The sequence below is a fragment of the Periplaneta americana genome, chromosome 3, assembly GCF_040183065.1.
Source record: "Periplaneta americana isolate PAMFEO1 chromosome 3, P.americana_PAMFEO1_priV1, whole genome shotgun sequence".
In the NCBI taxonomy this organism is placed as follows: domain Eukaryota; kingdom Metazoa; phylum Arthropoda; class Insecta; order Blattodea; family Blattidae; genus Periplaneta; species Periplaneta americana.
Genome location: NC_091119.1, coordinates 69,184,461 through 69,207,871, shown reverse-complemented (window position 1 = coordinate 69,207,871; position 23,411 = coordinate 69,184,461). Strand labels below are relative to the sequence as shown.

Here is a 23,411-nt window from a genome sequence, read left to right as displayed (position 1 = left end):
CCTTGTTGTGGTCCTCGTACAATTCTTACTTATTTGCAATGTTACGTATCTTTACGTCAATATCAAGTGAACCGCGCTGTAGAACTTTAACTTCCGACGACCAAGAGTCGTCTCATTCCTTTTAAGGGTAACTGTACATTACATTTAAACTTGTAATAAAATATTCAGATGACATTATACCATTCAATTATTGTGTTTAATCTGTGTTGGAGAGCGGAGAATGAACACTGCTCATTTTACGTTAAATAAAATTTCGGAAAATTTAAAATGAACTCTAAAACCTAAATTAAATTAAATGTTCAGAAAACCTGGACAATAAGATACGCTCATTTCAAACTAAATTGAAAAGATTAAGACATACTTCTATTCTCCCATTTCAATTTGATATTCTAGACAACATAAACAATCACATTATAAAGAATTGTGAAACATTTAAAACTATAAGGCAAAAAATAAAAATGCGATATGCTTAATTTACTTTAAACGAACTAAATTAAAAATATTATTTTTAAACTCTTCGATTTAATCACATGATAACGCAGAATTTCTGCATGGAAATATCATATGTACTTCGGTACATCCTATAATCTTCTATTTAAATTTAATTAAATATTCGGTGAACACAGAGAACAAGAAAAACTCATTTTACGTTATACAAATCTAATTAATAATTTTAAAAAATCTTCGTTTGTCGTACTACAAGCATTTTCTAGTCAATTAGAAAGAGTTCACCGCGACTTTAATTTTTAAAGTAGTAGTCGGTAAACTTACATACAAGAAATCAAATTTACCTTAAAAGCTATTGTCTGTGTTATGTTTATATTTCTCTTTGTATTATTGAATTCTCGCAATCCGCGAATTGTATTTCTCCAGCAGGCAATAATCTTTACAGGGTCCTGAGAGTGCGCGAATTTTTAAAATTCCTTTGTAGAACGAAAAGTTACATTTGTTGATCAAATTTCTGCATATTTAAAGAACAAAACTAAAATTGTTTCAATCACTTATCAACAGTAATCTCACTAGACGTTTTGATTTATCTAGAGAAAATCAAAACTCGAGTGGGATTTAATTGACTATTACACGATTAGAAGAAAGTATATAAAGATTAGAAGTAACGAAGTACTCAATAAAATATTGACTTACGAAAATACAACTGTCTTCAAATGTTTTTTATACCATCTCAACATTACAAATATTACGCTAGATGCATGCTAGATGGCAGTAGTGAACAATGCCTTCTCGTCGAGATCTATACACGATGGCAATGTTACTAGTCAAGAAGGCTTTGTTGATTCAGTTTCATTTTTATTAAGACAGTTTCATTCCACTTCAATTATCCGAATCCCAGTAATCAACGTCACTTGACAGATAATTTTCAATAAATCTTAATATTAAACAATCTCTGATACGTGGCTATCCATAATATCATATAGCAGAAGCTATAACATAACCTAACTAATATACACAAGTGTTAGAAAAGTTTTAATTAACGACGATGATATAAAAAATAAACATGAATAATTTTAAAAGGAATAATTACACTAGCCTGCGAATTTCAACTTTGTGTTTGTTGCCTAAACTAAATAATGTGATTTTATATAATGTCGATGTGCTGAATCCGAATTTTCAATCCGTTTGCTTCTATCACGTCGGGTTTGTTTGCAAAATCACTTTAAAAGTATTTTATAATTACGTGAATTTCATCACAAACTTTTTCATTTCACTTTTTTATTTCAAATTCAAAAACAATATTTAAAAGACACAACTTGCTGAAATTATGTGTATGGTTGTTCATACATGTCACTAGAGTGTTTTTTCTTTGTTTTGTCTTGTTTACTTCACTATTGGATGCATAAATTAGCACAATGTAGCTACCACACAAAAAATTACACCACTTGCTTCTTAGTTGAGAAAGTCTTCCTGTTCCCTATTTCTTTTATGTTTCTCTTCAGGTATTTCACGCTTTAACATCCAACAATAATCACCAAGCATACTGATGCTCCCGCGTCCCTGGTACCTTCTTTCGAATTCCTGCAGATCCTTGTGAAATCGTTCATCTTACTCTTAGCTGAAAAATCCTATTTTCGGCGAAATAATCTAGCTGAGAAAACATAAAATTTTTATACCCATGTTACAACCAAATTCCTTGTATATGTTTCAAGCATGTTAGCCACAATGTTTCTTGTTGCCAAGAAATTTTAAAACAACTTCACAAAACAACATCCATGCTGATTTCTCCTTTTCATCCATACTGTTTTTAAATGCTGCACCAGACATGTTTTCTTACGTCAGGACCATTAAATACATATCTTCTTGCAATTTGCTTCAGATAGTAGTGGAAATTTCTCACATATGTACTTAAAACAGGCTCCTTCCTTATTTAAAGCTTTTACAAGCTGTTTCATTAAGCCAAGCTTAATGTGGAGAGGTGGCAGCACAAGTTTACAAGAACTCACAAGGCTTTGGCGCACAACATTCTTACAACCGACTTCCAAATTTTGTCGAGGTGGCCAGTCTTTCATAGTCCAGTGATCAACTCGTGCCCTACTATCCTACAGGCAAAGAATGCATGGAAATTTGGTAAAATCAGATTGTTGACCCAGCAACATAGTAAGAACTTTGAAATCATCACAAACTTGCCAGTTGTGTTCCTATAGTCTAGTCGCTATAACAGCAGTTGCAAATCTGTGTATGATTTTTTGATGATCACTGAATAGGCAACGGACACTGAACCAAAAATGTTTCCGTTATGAAGGAGGAAATCCTTTAAACTTCGCTTGGAAGCATCAATGAACAGTCTCCATTCACTTAGGTCATAGTTTGGAAGTCCAAGTTTTAGCATAAATTCTTTCACATTACTGCAATATACAAGATTATCATCTTTGGAGAAAAAGTATTTAAAACCTATTTCACGTTCTCAGTACCAATAGAATGATGTTTGTTTAAGATTTTCTGGTCGCACAGGGATTGGTACATTAGACACAGGTAAAATGGCTGACCGAACAACTGAATACACGATTTGATTTTTATGTTTAGAATCGTACCCCTTCACATCACACGAACAGAAGTAGCAGTCATTACTATGGTGCGACTGCTCTCTCCAAACCATAGGTACTCCAAAAGATAGCAACGGTCTTCTCCGGTTGATCAAATGACGGAAGTTCTTCAGTGCATACTCTACATACTTTGTGTGGTGCCCAAGCTTTACTTTGGTCTCCAAGTTTGATTCCAAAATAGGCATGATATGACTTTTTCACAAAATCTGTAATATTACACCTCTGCTTAGGCAGTGTGTATATCCTACATAAGTTATATAACAAAAGTGGTCTGGATTATTTAGACATCCTCGATGCAACATGGTAAATACTTTCTTACTGAACTAAAAACTTTCAACATTCTACTCCACAATAAAGCTTCAAACTGATTTCGTTTCGTTTCCAGATGAAGCGCAGACTAATGAAATGTGAGAGAAACTAGACGAGTTGAGTTTAGTCTCTCACCAAGGAGTGGCCGACATTTCTATCTTCCACAAATAAAAATAATGACAAGGCTGCAAGCTATTTCGCCCTAACTTCCTTACGCGCTTGCACCCCCTATCTGCTAAGAAACATCCAGTGTCCTTGGTTTTCAATATAAACACCTTAAAAATATGTTGAATACATTTGGTTTTCATATCCTAACATACTAAACCTACACATGTTAAAGTATTACAGTTCAAATAATTACGCTATAAATTATCGTAATATATTATAAGAAAATTAAAATAACAAAAAAATGGTACGTGATAGGAACTTTTTTGCTTTGTATTTGATTTCAGCATGCAAAAAATACTCTAAAACATTAAAACTTTGGAGGCAGGAATTTCATCGCAGACTAGTGTTATTGAATGTACAATTTTCAAATTTGAATGTGGTTGGTGGTTCAATTGATGTTCTATTGGGCGTGTGCGTAATAGAAGTGGAACTCGTTGATTTAGGCCTACATGGTGTATTCAACTTATTCAGGATTTCCGAATGGTGCTCTTCATTTATTTGTAATTCGGATTTCAGAAGATGCATAGGTATAATCAGTGATTTTTATTGATTCTTGTTCTTGAATGCCAATGCGAGTCATATTTGAAACTGCTGTGGAGTGGTTTGTAATTATATATATATATTTTTTTTTTGACGTCCAGACCAGCGCAGTTTCAAATGTTGGCAAACAAAGAAACAAATGCTAGGGACGCGATAAAATTAAACAAATGCTAGGGACGCGATAAAATTGTGCGATAAGCAGCCATGATTGGTTGAAATACGTCCTTTCGTACCGTTTTATTGGTCAAAAGTAGTATGACGTAGTAGGAGTGTAATAGTCATCATAATACACTGTCCTCTTAAACTGACTTAGCATATCGGGAATTAATTCAATAATTTTCCCAAAATACGCTATGAAATGTTTTATATAATTTTTTTTTTCTCGAAAGGGAAGTAAAAACGAGCAAATTTGTATTACTTTTTTGTTTGAAGTGTCTCAAAGAATAACTCCTTGAAATTAATGACATTACTTACGATTCACTGAATATGAACCTCTTACGACTCCTTACCACTACCGGTGGTATATGTATTAAGTACTTCCTCAGTCCGTCCTGTTCGAGGTAAATATGCTACGTACTAAGTTTATACAGACAATGAAAACATTCTATCCTTATTATCGGCCTGGGTAGCGCAGTCAGTATAGCGCTGGCCTTTTGTACTCGAGATTGTGGGTTCGATCCCGGTCCAGGTCGATGGCATTTAAGTGTGCTTAAATGCGACAGGCTCATGTCAGTAGATTTACTGGCATGTAAAATATTTTGAATGCTATATAGCCTAAAATCTAAGTTAGAACAAAATTTATATTCCAAAAAAGTTTGGTTAGAGATTTATTATTAATATAGATTTAGGTTGTCATATCTTATACGAACAATGAAAAGACGTAGATGGCAAAGTAACAAATTTTGCAAAAGTTACAGGAGTTATTAACTAAGTTTTCGACCTACATTTAGTCCAACGCTATGATTTTATAAGTATGTAACAAATTAGCAAGACTTACTCTAGCATATAAATCTGAATATTTACCACTGACGAAAAAGGACATCCAGAGAATAACGGCTAACAGCAGCCTATGCTATTTGTGAGGAAAACAGCACTACTCAAATAAGAAACGAAAGTGGAAATACTTTTGATTAGGTATGACTGACGTTTTTGGTTTGAGGACTAGTTTTCGTTTCATTTATTACTGGTGCTCTGCTAATAAACTAATGGCACAGACAAATATAGAATAAAATATAATCTCAGAAATGAAATTCCATAAAATTGACATGATGTATTTGATTATTCTAAAAAGCGTAATTATTACCACTTTTATATTTTCTAAAAATATTCATATGTTATCACTGAGGCACTTGATATTGCAGTCCATCAAAGTAAGCATACCTAGTTTATTTATAGTTCACCTTATTTTTCTGAAGAAACATTTCACTGGGGTAAGAATAGAGAGATCGCCTACTTTGTGCGACTCGTTAATCCGGAGGACTGCCGACCCTCAGTCGTATATCATTCGCAACATGATGAAGGAACTTAATTGTTACGAAACACACAAAACGCACGAGGGAGATTGTGTCATATTAATTGTTGTAACCTCATTTTTTGAGTTAATGTGATTACCAATACAAAAATTATCTCGTTGATGAATAGCGAGGTGCTGTATACATTTTAGATTCACTCCATTCCAAGTATTCCTGGTGGACAAACAGATATTATAGAAAGCTTATCGGTTGTCAGGATAATTTATTATTGGTGGTTTAGTGACTGGCATGTCTCTGTTAGATTCAATGTTTTCGAATTCAAGTGCAGCCGTAGACCATGCACCTTTAGGTCAATAAAATCTTTTAGTATAGCTTTCTTTTGAAAGGAAAATAAAGTCAGAACGCCATTGTCGTAGGTTTAAATGAGGTCTGAGCCACAGTCAAAAGATTGTAGGTGTTATTTATAAGTAATTTCTCGCCTTTGTCAACATTGAACACTGCTATAAAGTATTCCACCTTAAGAAAAAGCATTGGTCGGGTCTTGGCTAGTACACTGTTGCCGCAAGATGCCTCCGTTAGTAGTACCAGTGAGGTATAGTATCTCTATCTCACTCTCTTGCTAATACGTACAGCCTTCTAGCTAGTTCATCGCACAAGATAGGTACGGTGAGTGCGTCGAAATGATAAAAAAAACCTATTAATGCCATAATGAAGCTCGCAAAAACATGCATTATATTTTATATGCATTATAACTAGACTTCGGATATTTAAGTCATTAGCCAACTTTTAGACACCTCAACTAGACTCCATAATGATCGAAAGTAGGCATTAAAATACAGTTTTAAGGATCTAAAACGTTACTGCAATTACTAATAATAATAATAATAATAATAATAATAATAATAATAATAATAATAATAATAATAATCATCCCTGCATGTATTGGGCCTAGTAGCCCGTTACGGTCTCTTGCCAACGCTTGAACGGTCTGCCCAAGGATCTCTTGCCCACAGGATGGTAATTTAAAATTTGGCGTGGAATTCTAGAACGAGGCATAATAATAATAATAATAATAATAATAATAATAATAATAATAATAATAATAATAATTCATTCAAAGTGTTCTGCCCAAGGGCAAGTATTTCACTGCAAACCCAGCATTCTTCAGTATTTCCTATTTTCTATCTTACTCTTCGTCTCCGCGTATGATCCATATATCTTAATGTTATCTATCATCTGATATCTTCTTCTGCCCCGAACTCTTCTCCCATTCACCATTCCTTTCAGTGCATCTTCAGAAGGCAGTTTCTTCTCAACCAGTGACTTAGCCAATTCCCTTTTCTCTTTCTGATCAGTTTCAGCGTCATTCTTTCTTCATCCACTTTTTCCAACACAGCTTCGTTTCTTACTCTGTATGTCCATTTCATACGCCCCATTCTTCTCTACATTCACATTTCAAATGTTTCTATTCGCTTCTCTTCACTTCGTCGTGATGTCCATGTTTCTGCCCCATACAATGCTACACTCCACACAAAGCACTTCACTACTTTCTTCCTTAGTTCTTTCTCCAGAAGTCCTTTTTCTATTAAAAGCTTCCTTTGCCATTGCTATTCTCCTTTTCACTTCTTGACAGCAGCTCATGTTACTGCTTATAGTACACTTCAAGCATTTTAATAATAATAATAATAATAATAATAATAATAATAATAATAATAATAATAATAATAAAACTGTTATTTTATTAAGTTAAGAAGTGCTTATAATACTGACTTAAGATTATGTGCAGCACATGTTTATCGTTATTAAATGTTAGAAGCCCTTACAATACAAATTTAAGATTTGCGGCACACGTTTTCCGTTATTAAATGTTACGGAGCGCTTATAATACAAAATTAACATTGTGAAGCACACTTTTTCCGTTATTAAAAATGTTGAAGTGTTTATAATACAAATTTATGATTATGTACAACAGCACACTTTTTCCATTATTAAGTTCACACTATGATCAAACAAGAACTTTAGATACATACCTAATAATGCCTTTGTTGTTTTGCTGACAGTTAAATTTTGTGTACTTCTTAAAATAAGCGCAGACAATGTTGTGGTACATGTTTTGATAGTGTGAAATCTTAACCTCAACTGTACCACCCCTACTTGTCTGTTAGGTTTTTCAGCGGAAATCTTCGGCAAGAGAGCGGAAGGCTATTCCATCAATTTAGCTGTTACCCCGTTATTCGTAAATTAAATATATGGTAATTTTAGAGGTGTAACATAATTTTAGCACACGAAATCGATTTAGTTCTCAATGAAATTATGTTCTATGAATTAAATGAAACTAATTAATTCCCAGTTCTCAAGAAAAATGCTTATAAATAGTTGATGGAACAGCCTCCATATTTTCAATGCTATTTTCTTAAAGTGGAATACTCTATAGTGTTATCCTTCCCTGTTATGCTATCATCAGCGTAATGCATTTCACTTATATGTGCCACCACTTCGCCAATTAAATTGAACACTTTTCGAGTAGCATTACTCAATTTCAGTCTTTCCCTTCCTATTTCGCTTGCTCTCTTCCTGTCTTATTTTTTCCTTTTCTCCTCTGTTTTTCTCTGTCTTTTTCTTCATCTTCTCTCCCTATCTAGCTCTTCTTCCCCTAGTCCTCTCTCTGTCCTACTCCCTCATCCTTCTCCATGTATTTCCATATTCCTAATTTCCCGTCTTCCTTTCCTCTGCTCATGCTATAATTAATTCTCTTTTCCGTGCAGCAGATGCTAATGACATGTAACTTAAGATAGTATATGCACCCTGGCAGGTGGGAATTCTCCGCTATTTTGGCGAGATCCAGCTATCCTCTGGGGTGTTCTGCGGAATAGAATTGGATGAGCCCGTGGGTCTGAACGACGGGTCGGTGCAGGGTGTGAGGTACTTCACGTGCAAGCCAAACCACGGTATCATCGCGCCCGTCGACATCGTGAGGACGCTGCCACGGGCCTGCAGGAGACAGTCACTGGAGGCGTGCAGCAGGCGGAGCGCCACCGTCATCCTGGACGAGTCGGGCCCTTTCAGCTTGCTGGACTGCCTGCCAACCGACGCGGAGCAGATGGACAAGAATGGCGATCCGCCGAACGACCAGATGCAGGTGCGCACAAATCATGCTATTTCACAAAATTTCAATAGTAGTAGTAAAAAAATAATAATTGTTATTTTAATTAAATATTATAATTCATAATAATATTATTATTATAATAGTAATAGTATAATAGTATAATAATAATAATATTATTACAATTACGTATTATAATTACTTACTTACTGGCTTTTAAGGAACCCGGAGGTTCATTGCCGCCCTCACATAAGCCCGCCATTGGTCCCTATCCTGAGCAAGATTAATCCAGTCTCTACCATCATATCCCACCTCCCTCAAATCCATTTTAATATTATTCTCCCATCTACGTCTCGGCCTCCCCAAAGGTCTTTTCCCCTCTGGCCTCCCAACTAACACTCTATATGCGTTTCTGGACTCGCTCATACGTGCTACATGTCCTGCCCATCTCAAACGTCTGGATTTAATGTTCCTAATTATGTCAGGTGAAGGATGCAATGCGTGCAGCTCTGCATTGTGTAACTTTCTCCATTCTCCTGTAACTTCATCCCTCTTAGCCCCAAATATTTTCCTAAGAACTTTATTCTCAAAAACCCTCAATCTCTGTTCCTCTCTCAAAGTAAGAGTCCAAGTTTCACAGCCATACAGAACAACCGGTAATATAACTGTTTTATAAATTCTAATTTTCAGATTTTTTGATAGCAGACTAGATGACAAGAGCTTCTCAACCGAATAATAACAGGCAATTCCTATATTAATTCTGCGTTTAATTTCCTCCCGAATGTCATTTATATTTGTTACTGTTGCTCCAAGATATTTGAATTTTTCCACATCTTGAAAGGAAAAATCTCCAACTTTTATAGTTCCATTTCATACAATATTCTGATCACGCGACATAATCATATACTTAGTCTTTTCGGGATTTACTTCCAACCCTATCTCTTTACTTGCTTCAAGTAGAATTTCCGCGTTTTCCCTTATCGTTTGTGGATTTTCTACTAACATATTCACGTCATCCGCATAGACAAGAAGCTGATGTATCCCGTTCAATTCTAAACCATCTGTGTTATCCTGAACTTTCCTAATGTTTTTTATTTTATTTTATTGGGTTATTTTACGACGCTGTATCAACGTCTAGGTTATTTAGCGTCTGAATGATATGAAGGTGATAATGCCGGTTAAGTGAGTCCTGGGTACAGCACCGAAAGTTACCCAGCATTTGCTCGTATTGGGTTGAGGGAAAACCCCGGAAAAAACCTCAACCAGGTAACTTGCCCCGACCGGGATTCGAAGCCGGGCCACCTGGTTTAGCAGCCAGACGCGCTGATCCTAATGGTATATTCTAGAGCGAAGTTAAAAAGTAAAGGTGATAGTGCATCTCCCTGCTTTAGCCCGCAGTCTTATTATAATTATTAATTATAATATTATTATTATAATTATTAATTATAATATTATTATTATTATAATTAATAATTATAATATTATTATTATTATAATTATTAATTATAATATTATTATTATTATTAATTATAATATTATTATTATAATTATCAATTCTAATAATTTTATTATTATTATTATTATTATTATTATTATTATTATTATTATTATTATTATATAAGCACTAATATTATCATTACGCATAAATTTTAGAGTTAGTACATCATTTTGTTATGTGTTAACATTTACGTAACATTAATTACACAAATGTTTTTTAATCAAAAATTTACTGTTAATTGTTTCAAGGAACAATACATTCCATCCGATTCTATTAATTCTTTCAGAAAGTATTAAATTCATGTGTCTACACAGTTTTCTATCAAAAGTTCCAGAGTTCGATGCAAACGAACAAAAATATTTGCATTTTCTGCATGTAATATCCGTAGAGTCTGCATGGCCATTGCCTTCTACAATACCTCTCTACCCCTTGAACCCATTTGTCTTTCAATCTTCTTTCCATTATTATTATTATTATTATTATTATTATTATTATTATCATTATCATTATCATTATTACAGAGCTTCCGAAAATGGCCTTTCCGATTTAGAACATATGTAACTTTCGTTTAATGAAACTCAAATACTTGAAATTTATACCGATAGAAAGAGAAAATCAGGAAGTTTTGTTTAATACATCGCATGTGATAAGACTGCTGCATAATATAATTTGTCCATTGCTGAGATAAAATGGCTTCTATGAAAGACAAAAAGAACTTTTTTTATTTTTCATGTTAATCAGTCAATTATTTCTTATTAGTGTCCAGAGATAATTTCAAACAAGATTTGGTGCAGAACTACCCAGTGGGTCTACAATTCGCAAGTGATACTTTGATTTTAAGGCAAGGGGATGCATTTATAAGAGTAAATCAACCGGACTCCTACCAGTAAGCAAGGAAACAGTTGAGAGTCTCCGTTAAAGTTTCTCACGAAGTCCGCGAAAATCTACCATCAGAGCCAGCAGGCAGTTGCAAATACCGAAGTCGACTGTATCAGAGAAGAGCTAAACAACAGACTACCAAATGAATTCGGCGTGCTGGTCGTAACGACCGTGAACTTCTTCGTTGTCTCTACGTTCTCCAGGCCTGGCATCCCTTGATTTTTTCATGTGGGGGTACGTGCCACCTTTCCACAGACCATACTTGATCTACGGGCGCGCATCGCAAGAATCATCGCATCAGTCGATCGTAATACACTTGAACGTAGCTGAGAGAAAATCGACAGCAGGCTTGAAGTGTGCTATTTTATCAGGGGGCTCACATTGAACATTTTTAAGGTAAGGTACTAAAACTTTACGAGTTTCTTTCTATTAGTACTAGTTTTATGTATATGAGTTTCATTAAACCTAAGTTACATGTTTTCGAACCGCAAAGCTCATTTATGGAAGCCTTGTATCATAATCATCATCGTCATCGTCATCAGACATTTCTGGTAGTGTGAAAGAGAAGGCCTCATGACCTTAAATAAATAAATAAACTATATAAGAATTAAACGTATTTCACTCATACATTTCAATTAAAACTGGTGACTCCCATTTTATTGTTCGCCCAGATCGATTCTTTCTGTTCTTGCCCGGCAATATAAGGTTTTATTGAGATGTATCGAAGTACATATGATATTTCCGTGCAGGAATTCTGCGTTATCATATGATGGTGAAGGCTCGGTGGAGCGGAGAAAAATTCTCTCCGGCACCGGTATTCGAACCCGGATTTTCAGCTCTACGTGCTGACGCTCTATCCACTAAGCCACACTTGATTCCAATTCCGATGCCGGATTGAATCCTTTCAGTTTAAACTCCACCTCTTAGTTTCCCTTAGTCACTCGTAATGAGTGCACCTCTGCACATTAGTGTGTTGGACATTGTGCCACTGTCACACATCTGTGACACAGTGCATGAGGGTTGGCAACTAAATGGAAATTAAGAGGTGGAGCTTAAACTGAGAGGATTCAATCGGGCATCGGAATTGGAATCCGGTGTGGCTTAGTGGATAGAGCATCAGCACGTAGAGCTGAAAACCCGGGTTAGAATGCCGGTGCCGGAGAGAATTTTTCTCCGCTCCGCGATCCTTCATCATATAATATAAGAATTTCTTTAGGCCTGATGAAATGGTCGGTTTCGGTAATATAATTGCGATAAGTTCTTCTTTACTGTCATGTCCTTATGTCGATCTATCAACCACTGAATAAATTGATCAAGAAGTCGGCTTACAACAGTACCAGACATATCTCTTTACGTAAGATGTCGGTGAAACGTCTAAAATCGGTCGGTTAAACGGTTAATTAGAGGCACAGACCAACCAACCAATCAATTATGAAGTACATGTATTTTTAACTGTAGGGGAAGGTGTTGTACTTTGGGTCAGTTGTACCTTGGGTCATTCATCATTTTTCTGCTATCTGTGTTTTGAAAAATTAAATATTACAATCAAGTTACATATTTGTACACAAGAGTCCTCTCACAAAGCTTGGTGATCTTCGGATACAGTGGTTTGCTTTCTTTGTGAAGAAATTTGTTTTTGATCTCAGAAAGTATTTTATTTGTAGTGTGTTCTTAATTTTTTTTACGGGGCTGTGTTATAATTCAAGACATTTCCAATAGTAAGATAAGATCTTTGTTTCTTTCTTGTTCGAATGGTATATTAGGTTATTGTTAGAATATAACCTAACTTTTGAAACATGATGTTCAGTTCACAATGAGCAGTAGTTGTACCTCGGTCCACTTGAAGCGTTGTACCTTGGGTCCACCCAAGGTACAATATTGAACTGATGATGAGCAGAAGTGTACAAATCATCATAAATTATTAGTTAATTTAATACTAACGGACACACCAGAAAAAGAAGAAATTGAAAGAAGTAGACTAAAAAAGAAAAACCCAGTACCGGTAAAGAAAACAAAGAGGCAGCTTTCAGAGAAGAAACTTCAGAAGAAGAACAAGGCATTGATGAATTAATATTACAGGATTTCAGTGATGATGACCTAACAACTTTGCTGGAAAAAGAGAATGCTGATGACGATGATGATGGAAACTCTGAAGAAGGCATAAGAGAAGGAAATTATACACTTGTCCGTTTTGCTGGAAAGAAGAAAGTTTCACATTACATAGCAAAAGTGTTGAGTGTTGATGAAGAAGAGTGTGAAGTCCAATTTCTGAAAAAAACTTCCTGACTCCAACAAGTTTGTTATGGCGAAAGATGATGAATATAGTGTGCCTTTAAGTGGCATAGTCATGAAGCTACCACCTCCCTACCAACAAGATTAATCTAAGAGACGAACTTCCCAACTACAATTCGCAGTTGATTTCAGTAGTTATGATGTTAAGTAGATCGATTTTGTGTTTATCTGCTTAAAATGCATTATTGCATGAACATGTTGCAAAGGAATTATATCTTTAATTTGTTTCCTATTATATTCCAGAAGTTTCGTGTTTTTAGATAATATGTACACTTTGCAGTCATATTTATGTTTATCCACAATTTGTATTCTTGTTTATTTTCTTGTAGGCTAAATTTATAATGTGACCCAAGGTAAAACATCGGGTGACCCAAGGTACAACCTCATGTTGTACCTTGGTCCATTATACTTGTATACATTTAATTGAATATAAAAATTATCAGAGTAATTAAATTCGTAAATAAAGATTACCAATGATATCTCAAAGAGTAGCTTCATCTTAATTTATAATTTGGACAACCTAATAATCATAATATGGTAAAAATGGAAACTAAATGTAAAAATGACCCAAGGTACAACATCTTTCCTTATATTTAATTTTCCAACCCCTTATCCTGGCTTTATCGATTTTTTTAATCGGTCATTCTCCGTGAACTGTTACAATCCTCAAACAGATTAATATAACAGGCTGTAGATGAAAATGGGAACTAAATTGTAAACCAAAACTGAATTATTTGAGATGTAAATACATTAATGTAAGCCTGAGAACTTAAGTAGGTGATATCAAAACAATAAAGACGAAATACTTGTCACAAGAATTTCAGTCACGTCGGTGTACAAATCTATTACTTTATATAAACACCGCTAGAATGCAGACGAGTGACTATTCACGCCTTGGTTAGCTTTCATTATTGTTTAATATACAGGCAAGATAATTCCTATTGAAGTACTAGATTTTGATTTTGCTAAGATCATTCTGTCGCATTTGTGGACATGTGAGTTCCCTAAATATTACATAAATAGTTAATTTTTCATATTTAATAAGTAGAGTAAGCGGGTTTAGACATTACTTGAAAAGAGAAAAATTTATGACTTCAAAATTACTGGATTCACGGAATGTTTTAAGTAAATTTATCACATCCGTGTACATTACGTCCATTGACAGAAGTCCACAGAAGTAACGGTTAAACAACTAACGTGACTAAAAACTAATTTTAATAAATTTGAAATTTATTGAAATTATGGATTATTATTGAGGTAGACTTACGAACAAACAAATATAGAGTTTAAATATAAACACCTGTATTCTAGTGTCACCCAAATGAGTAAACTCATGTTTGGGAGAAATTTATATATTTACGAATAAACAAGTATAGACCTTAAATATAAACACCTGTATTCTAGTGTCACCCATATGAGTAAACTGTTTGGGGGAAATTTATAGATTTACGAAGAAAAAAATACAGAGATTAAATATAAACACCTGTATTCTAGTGTAACCCATATGAGTAAACTAATGTTTGGGGGAAATTTATAGATTTATGAAGAAACAAATATAGAGATTAAATATAAACACCTCTATTCTAGTGTCACCCATATGAGTAAACTCATGTTTGGGGAAAATGTAGCATTGCTATTATTAAAACTATTATCTAGTATTGCTATTATTATAACTAATTATTTGGTATTAGTATTATAACTATGGCTAAAACAAAAAATTTACAGGTATTAATTGATAATTAATTAAAAAAATTATTTACAGAAGGTATATTTCAGAGTAATCGTGTAAAATAAATAATATATAATTCTTTTTTTAAATTTGTCACTGATGAATTTTGTTAGTTTAGTTTTCTTTTAAATATAATTGTATAATTTAGCAGAAAACTAGAGCTGTGTTTTAAACCAGCAGTTGTGAAATGTTAATGCATTTTAATACTGTTTCTTATTGGATAAATTTTTATCTTATTCGTAGACTGAAATATTTAGAAAATGAGAAAGGCGGACGAAAGAAGAAAATGTAAAACGTTGAGCATGAGAAGGGCTACTGTCACGTACGTAGTCACGCGAAATATTTAAAAAGCATTTAATACTAAAATACCGAAATTTCATCTAGACAAATAATGTAGTTTAATAAAGTTAGTGGAGATTAAAGAAAAAACACAGACATAATTTTTATCCTAGTTGTAAATTTAATTAAAAATTTACTTTCAAAATGTATTTTTTTCTGGAGAATGACCCAAATCCCCATGTCTGCTTGTTACATTTCACTCTTATTTTAGTTCTTAACTGCATGAATTTAATTTAATTTTTGCTACAACGTTAATCATTCTAAAATCTTTGTGGCTATCACATGCACAAAAGTTTGTTTCTTGTTCGCAGCAGTCAAGCCCAGCCTTCACTCCAACGACGAGCAGCACAACGAGCAACACCGAGACGTGGGCATGCTGGAACCAACATCCCCCACTCTCACAAACGAGACACCACCAGAACTCCTTGGATCGAGAAGGAAGCCTTGACACTCCAGAACTGGCGTGCTCTCTGAGTTCTTCTCAACAAGGATCTTTCGACCAGGACGACAGTCTTGGAATTCTCCCACTGGAGCCGACCTCTCCCCAGAACCGGCATCAACAAAAGTCTTTCGAACAAGAGTCGAACATTGAAATTTTGACGCTTGATCAATTAAGTCCATTCGGTTGCTCGCAATTACGACTGCAGCAGAACTCTTTTGACCAAGACTCAACTCTTGGCATTCTCGCAATCGATCAATTAAGTCCATTCTGCTGCTCGCAAGTGCGACCCCAACAAAATTCCTTTGAGCAAGAGATTCTGGCTCTGGACCCAAACTGTGCCTTCAGCTCGACTCAGTCTCGGAATTCTCTTGATCAGGATGAGAACTCTGGAGTGCTGACGCCGGAACGTACGTGCTCCCAGAACTCTTCTCAGCCTCGATACCAGCCCCAGCACCTCGCACAGGAGTTCAGCAAGCAGAGCTCCTTCGAGCTGGACGAGAGTCTCGGAATTCTCACGCCTGACCAAATGGTGGACTTCACAGTGTGCGCCGAGAGTCCCAGTGTGGGCCGCACGCCATCGTTCGAAGACATGGCAGTCTTTCTTCTTGGCGAGTACAAGACCGAACGAGTTGAGGATATGCTGCCAGACAGATTGTCTTCTGAATCGGACGGACCCTCGTCGAACTATCCTTCTTCAGAATTTGCTCATTTCCCTGTGGATGTCACAGAGAACTCTTTGAAGGTATCGGATGAGACGCAGAGTACGGAGAAATTTCTAATTTCCAAGGTAGAAAACGTGTCGCTGCAGGAACTGGAGTTGCTGAGCAACGATGTGACGCCGGATCAGCAGCGCTGTGTGCCCAACCAGGTGTTGGAGCTCAACATGTGCTGCGTGTCGGAGGAACTGAGCGACAATATCTGTCCTGGGGTGTCCAAGTCCAGCGACGGGGAATTCACGCCGGCGAGCATCAGAGTCGGGCAAGACATCTCGGACCGCACGCTCTCGCCCGAGGATCTCCCTATGGACGCTCCTTTCCAAGAGGTGATAGGAGAGATACTCCAGAAAGCTGAAATGACCTCTGAGAGCGGCCACGATACGGCGGGAGTCTCTGGTGAGAAAATTTTTGCATCTCTGTACTATGAAAACTGTTAGTTAAACAATTATAACGTCGGTTTCTCACGCTGGGGAATAAGAAAGAATTCAAACCTCGTGTATTCTAGATGGAATTTGTTGTAAACAAAGCTAGAGTTGGGACAGGTTTCGATCGCGGTACTCCGGTGTCCCTAGCAATATTTCAACTTTCTCCACTCATTTTCATGCGTAGAATTAAATAGAAGAGCAAAAGTTATAATGTCACCGTGATGTACTCACGGATTTGTTCGTTAACGGCAGTCTCAATTGTTACTCATTCGTGAAAGATATGATAAACTCGTCTCATTAGATTTAGGGATATATGATTGAATTAATTTTCTCAAGCAGGCTGGTTTTTCTACCAACGCTGTCTACTACAATCTCCGTTTTATCATCATCATCATCATCATCATCATCATCATCATCATCATCATCATCATCATCATCATCATCATCATCTCGAAAAGCAGAGTGTCTCTTGTGTCTTCGTGACACCAAATCGATCGTCAGTCGTAATGGATATTCTGGCGGCATGTTTACAGATTTTTTTTATTTTCCTTGGTTATTTAACGACGCTGTATCAACTACAAGGTTATTTAGCGTCGATGGGATTGGTGATAGCGATATGATATTTGGCGAGATGAGACCGAGGACTCGCCATAGATTACCTAACATTTGCCTTATGGTTGGGGAAAACCTCGGAAAAAACCCAACCAGGTAATCAGCCCAAGCGGGAATCGAACCCGCGCCCGAACGCAACTCCGGATCGGCAAGCGAGCGCCTTAGCCGACTGAGCTACGCCGGTGGCTATATTTAAAGATTGGTAGATGACTGTGTTTCGGATGAATTATCCTAATATAAAATAATAGATCTAGTAATTCCAAATCAAATGGTACGGTATCAGTCTTCTTCGAAATATTCATTTATACATTCATGCCATGGTGCAAAAACAATCATTGTTTCAGACCTGCTCATTAATTCAATAATCAAAGGAGACAAGGGAAGAGAAACCTCTTGGATCTGTCACCAAGAATTTTTCTCCAAGACTTGGTAGAGCCACGGTCGTAACTTAGGCGGTAGCGAATAGAACTCGAGATCTGAGACTGCGTTTGGACGTGTGTTCGAATCCCTTGTGGTCTGATTATCCGGTTGAGTTTTTGGACGTTCTACCAGTGCAATGCGAATGTCAGGCAATCTCATTGGGAATTATGAGACTTATTTCGCCAAATACTATCTTGCTACTACCAATTATCCATAAAAGGAGTCGACCTGGTTGGCAAGTTGGTATAGCGCTGGCCTTCTATGCCTAAGGTTGCGGGTTCGATTCCTGGCCAGGTCGATGGCATTTAAGTGTGCTTAAATGCGACAGGCTCATGTCAGTAGATTTACTGGCATGTAAAAGAACTCCTGGGGGACAAAATTCCGGCACATCTGGCGACGCTGATATAACCTCTGCAGTCGCGAGCGTCGTTAAATAAAACATAACATTTAACATCCATAAAAGGCCTTCTGGCTGCTTTGAATTCGGAGTAGAGAAAAGAAAGACTTGGTAACGGATTCAACAGTTAAGTTGCACTTCGTTTCCATTCCATATTTAGGAACCGATACATAGCTCCGAAAACTTGATGTGTTGAATCTGTGACACGGTGCAAGAACACAAAAAATCATCCGTCGTTAAAAACTGTGAAAGTCTTAATACACGTTCAACATCTCATTAATTTTAATATCGGTATACATTTTGGTATCCTGACGGCATTTCATATTTTCCTCAGATTGGTTCCATCCATCCATATGGCAGTAACTATAATATATCACGCGAACACCGGTTTGGTTAATACTTTTCTACGGTGATAATCAATATTGAAATGCAGAGTGAGGGTGGAGTGATGAAGAAAGGTGTAGAATCCCGAGAAAGATCATCAATAACCTTACTTTGTCCACAATAAATACTATTCTCCCACCACTGTATTCGAACCCGGGTTCGTAGTCATCGTAGGCCAGTGGTCTGCCAACTGAGCTACCAAGGCGGCAAGACGTACACTTAGTTTCTTACTTTCATACATTTTAAAAGAATTCTGCCACCCAGCACTGGTTGGACATACGATCTGCCAGCTCTGTAGCGGATCTATTCAGATAGCGGCAGAATATTCACACTGACAAACTCTATAAAAATATCGTTATAGAATCATCCTCTTTCAACCAGGTCTAGGGCTGCGATGAATTTTAAAGAATAGTAATAACCTTAGCTTCTGAAGGAGAGAAGTGGAGGTGGAGCTGTGGATTCCGTGTCGTAAAAGAACTCTGCTCGTGTTGGCCATTTCTCTTCCACGTTAAATTTTTACGCGGAATACCTCTCAAGTTGAAAGCGTCGTTAAATAAAACGTTGCTAATATGCTTTTTTTTTCTGGACAAAAAGGTGGTGTAAAATTTATTGGCGGGAACGGGGAGATGATTAAGCTTACTCCCAATCCACCGGGAAATTCAAGGTCTAAAAGGAATTTAGAAAAAAAAAATCCTATTAAAAACCTAATCAACCCTTGTTTATTTTCACATCTTGATTCACCTTTCAGATGAAATATAAATTAAATCCATGTTAGTACCTATAAACTGACTCAATTTGGTCTGACAAAATAATAAATTGGTTTGTAACGAAGGCATTCACTAAACTATATAGCAGTGCCTAAAGTACTGTATTAAGATTTTCCAAATCACAGTAATTTCTTCAGTATTTTCTACTTTTCTTTTACACTCTTCCTTTGCGACGTTGTTGCAGCATGACTGCATTGACTGCATTTTAGCAATCAAGATTTAACATGCTTGTTAGGGATGAAGCTGTTCAAAGGAGGCCAAGCAATCCAGTAAGAAACAGGCTCCTCATGGCGTTAACTAGCAGGGATTATATCGGTGGAGAAACATTGAAATTGAGTTGGGAGAAACGTCACAGTATATTGACGGTGCAAAATTCGAACATTTCTGTACCTAGAAGGCAAAATGTTATGTAATTTCTTGCAGTTTTTCCAAAAGATAACGAGCCACAGAAAATCTAGGCTAAATTAAATTTATATATCTCCCCACCATTCGTGAGCTGCCACAAGGGACAAAGAGTACTTAACCATAGAAATTTTTACAAGTTCATGAAAAACCATTGATTTTGTTTTAACAATGAAATTCCTACAAGTACGTAACTGCAAATAATTTTTTTGAGATTAGTGAAAATATATCTATTTTTAGAAAGGTAAGTGTTACAAAAAAAGTAAAGAATGCTACTGAACTTAGTTTGATTTCGAATATAGGTGATTCTTCAGGAGAGCAATTGATCCTTTCAATGCAACTAAGGTTACAATCGGAATAATAGATGTAGGTATTCCAAGCCTCTTAAACACATCTTTCATTAAGAGAATAGCGGTACATCTTGCTCCAACCAGAAGTCCGATTACTACCAAACCCCCGCTGACCCATCACAATAAGCTAGTGAACTCTCTTAAACCGAGTCGCAGGATACGATTCTTTTTCAGTACATTGTATTTTCGTATCGAAACTTTCGTCTTTTCGTTGTAGTTTGTCTAGTAAATTCTGTTCATTAGTGTTACTGGTTATTGTTTAACTGCACAATGGACAAGTACAGGCATAAGTCGGGAGCTGAAAAGCACAAGGAGAGACAGAACAAATTGGAAGATATTAATATGGATACTAGACTGCGTGAAAAATATTATGAAGATATTAACAAAGAGGTCAGTGATGAGCCGAAATATTTAAAATCAATTCATGCCTCTAATTTAGGGCCAACCTCGCTGAAACCTATGAATCTCCTGAGTAGTCTGAGGGAATTAAAACTGGATACTTTATTTCCAAATATTTGTATAACCATTAGAATATTCGATGCAATTCCTGTGACAGTTTCTGATGCTGAATGATCCTTCAGCAAAATGAAGGAAATAAAAAAAATGTATTCAGATAAACAATGTGTCAAGAACGACTGAGTAACCTGGCTCCTTAGTCTGGAGAGCGATCTTGCTAGGTCTTTAAATTTTGGTGACATTGATGATTTTGCATCAATTAAGTCAAGGATGTTGATGTTGGACTGCAAGTTAGAAAATACAGGTGTTTAAAATAATGTTTTATGAATATAATATATTGCGCTAATGTGAAGTTTTGCTAAAAGTTTTCAACGTAATAAAAGTGTATATTTTTAAGTTCGTATCTGTGTATGGGGATATCTTTTATTTATTTTGCACATAATTATTATGGTTAGAATAACTGGTAACTTGTAATTGTTACTTTTTTCAACGGATGTCCGAGTACAGTATTGCATAGGGGCCCATAAATTCTGTCGGCGGCCCTGAGTAGACCTATCTATAGTGGAGAGAATGTGTATATTTTCAGTAATGCTCCGCATCTCATTAAACTTCTAAGAAACCATTTCTTGGTTTCTGGATTTTCAATTCGAGGGAAAATGCTGATGATGTGTGCTCTTATAGAGATAACAGAGAAAACTAGATCTTCAGAAATAAACTTTGGCTGTAAAGTTACTGAACTGCATTTGAACGTGAAAAATATTCAAAGTTATGTTTTCATACGAGATAATGCAGGGACCATATAAATCTGAAAACTGAGAGGAATTGCCCTCTTTCACGAAGTTGTGAATGATTGGTTCGATATTTTTAACTCTAAAGTGCCAAGAATTGATTCTAGAATAGAATGGTGGCTGACGGACTAGAACCGGAAACCCAAAATAAAATTCTTGTCGATAAGAGTTCAATAGTGAAAAAAATATGTCTAAAAACATATTTTACTCTCTCAAGACGGGATACTCATGATTATTAAGTCTGTAAGGATGCTCTTCGAAGATAGAATTTATTAAGATATCAAACAGACTAAATAAAGACATCCTAAAAGGAGTTTTCAGCGCCATGAAATACAATGGAGGACTGCATGGTCGATCATCGCAGCTGGAACTTCAATAAAGGTTAGGAAATTACCTACTTGGAAGAAATGATGAACTTGTGTCTTCAGCAACAAATATAGAAGATACAAGCGACAGTGGTGATATCACAGTTACAGAAACTAATTCCCAATCACTCAGTTCCCTACCTGGCAGTGATGATAGCAATGGTGAGGAAACGATCACAAGGATCATACTTCGTGATTTAACAGTGTCACTGTAACTCCAGAATGTAATGAAATCACAGATATTGAACACGACGGTTTGGAAAGTGTCGGCCGGTTTTATCGTCAATAAGTTCAGAAATAAATACTCGAGTTGGGAGTAGTCACAGAAAATTTGGGGCATACTTACGTCAATCAGTTGTCAGGGGAACGACTGTATAAACTATCCGTAGAATTTTTGGAAAGCCTCTCGCGATTGTTGAACATTTTTCAAAGAAATGATCTCGCATGAGCACAATGTTATGAAATTTCTACTTCAGAGTCGATTAATGTTAATGGTCCTGAAGATATATAAAAAGATTCAGAATTATATTTTTCGCCATTAAAAGACAATACAGACTCAATGAAACAAAAGATGTAAAAGAAAATAAAAAAAAAATACTAACTTAAAAGTCATAAACAATGCTGCAAAATATTTCTTATATCTCTTTCATGACCGTAGCATGCATTAAAACAAGTAACATTGTTAAATTAGATAATTGTTAATTTAACTCTTAAAGAAATATAAACTAAAGTGAATAGTAGACTAGTAAATCTATAGGTGCAGCCTACATCTTGATTACACAACTTTTAACACTTTATCACTTCGGAATATGTTTTATATGTCTTTCTCGAGTTAAACTTTTACCGTATCTGGTTAACATGTTTCAGCCTGTTATGGGCCATCTTCAGAACTGGTTGACGCTGGTCTTGGCGCCTTTTGTTTGTGTTTCCTGTGTTTCATTTCAAACACGTTACAAAGAACGCATCACAGCCATAACAAAACTATAAAACACTTACATATATGCAGAACACATCAGAAATGCTAATCACACCTACAAAGACATAAACACAGACATGGCAGTTCTACACATGCAACCAAAAAAGCAGAAACGAAACACACTAGAACAATACGAAATATATAGATACAGAAAAACACATCCAAATGAAATTCTCAACACACAACTCAATTTCAGAACACACACACTCTTTGACTCCACGTTACACTACACAAACACACCCTCACAGGAAAAACACAGAAAAGGCGCCAATACCAGCACCAATCAGTTCTGAAGCTGGCCCATAACAGGCTGAAACATGTTAAGCAGTTACGGTAAAATTTAACACGAGAAAGACATATAATATATATTCCGTAGTTTTATTTTCTATTTTTTTTATTTTATTGGGTTATTTTACGACTCTGTATCAACATCTAGGTATTCCGTAGTAAATCTAGTGTGAAGTTGAATATTTTGTGCATATTATAGTATAACAAGTATATTTGTATCCTTGAACATTATGGATTT

The 23,411-nt window shown here is 35.9% G+C and overlaps 1 protein-coding gene across 5 annotated transcripts in view; it reads left to right on the top strand.

Annotated features, from left to right (window-relative positions):
* LOC138696140 (restin homolog) overlaps positions 1-23,411 on the top strand; it is a 921,493-nt gene that overhangs the window by 311,242 nt on the left and 586,840 nt on the right. For 4 of the 5 annotated variants that reach the window (XM_069820696.1, XM_069820698.1, XM_069820697.1 and 1 more), the window contains exons 3-4: positions 8,358-8,684; positions 15,697-16,939. In XM_069820696.1, coding sequence (XP_069676797.1) covers positions 8,358-8,684; positions 15,697-16,939 — 1,570 coding nt within the window. The remainder of the gene's footprint in view (positions 1-8,357; positions 8,685-15,696; positions 16,940-23,411) is intronic. The other variant, XM_069820695.1, reaches the window with a different exon arrangement.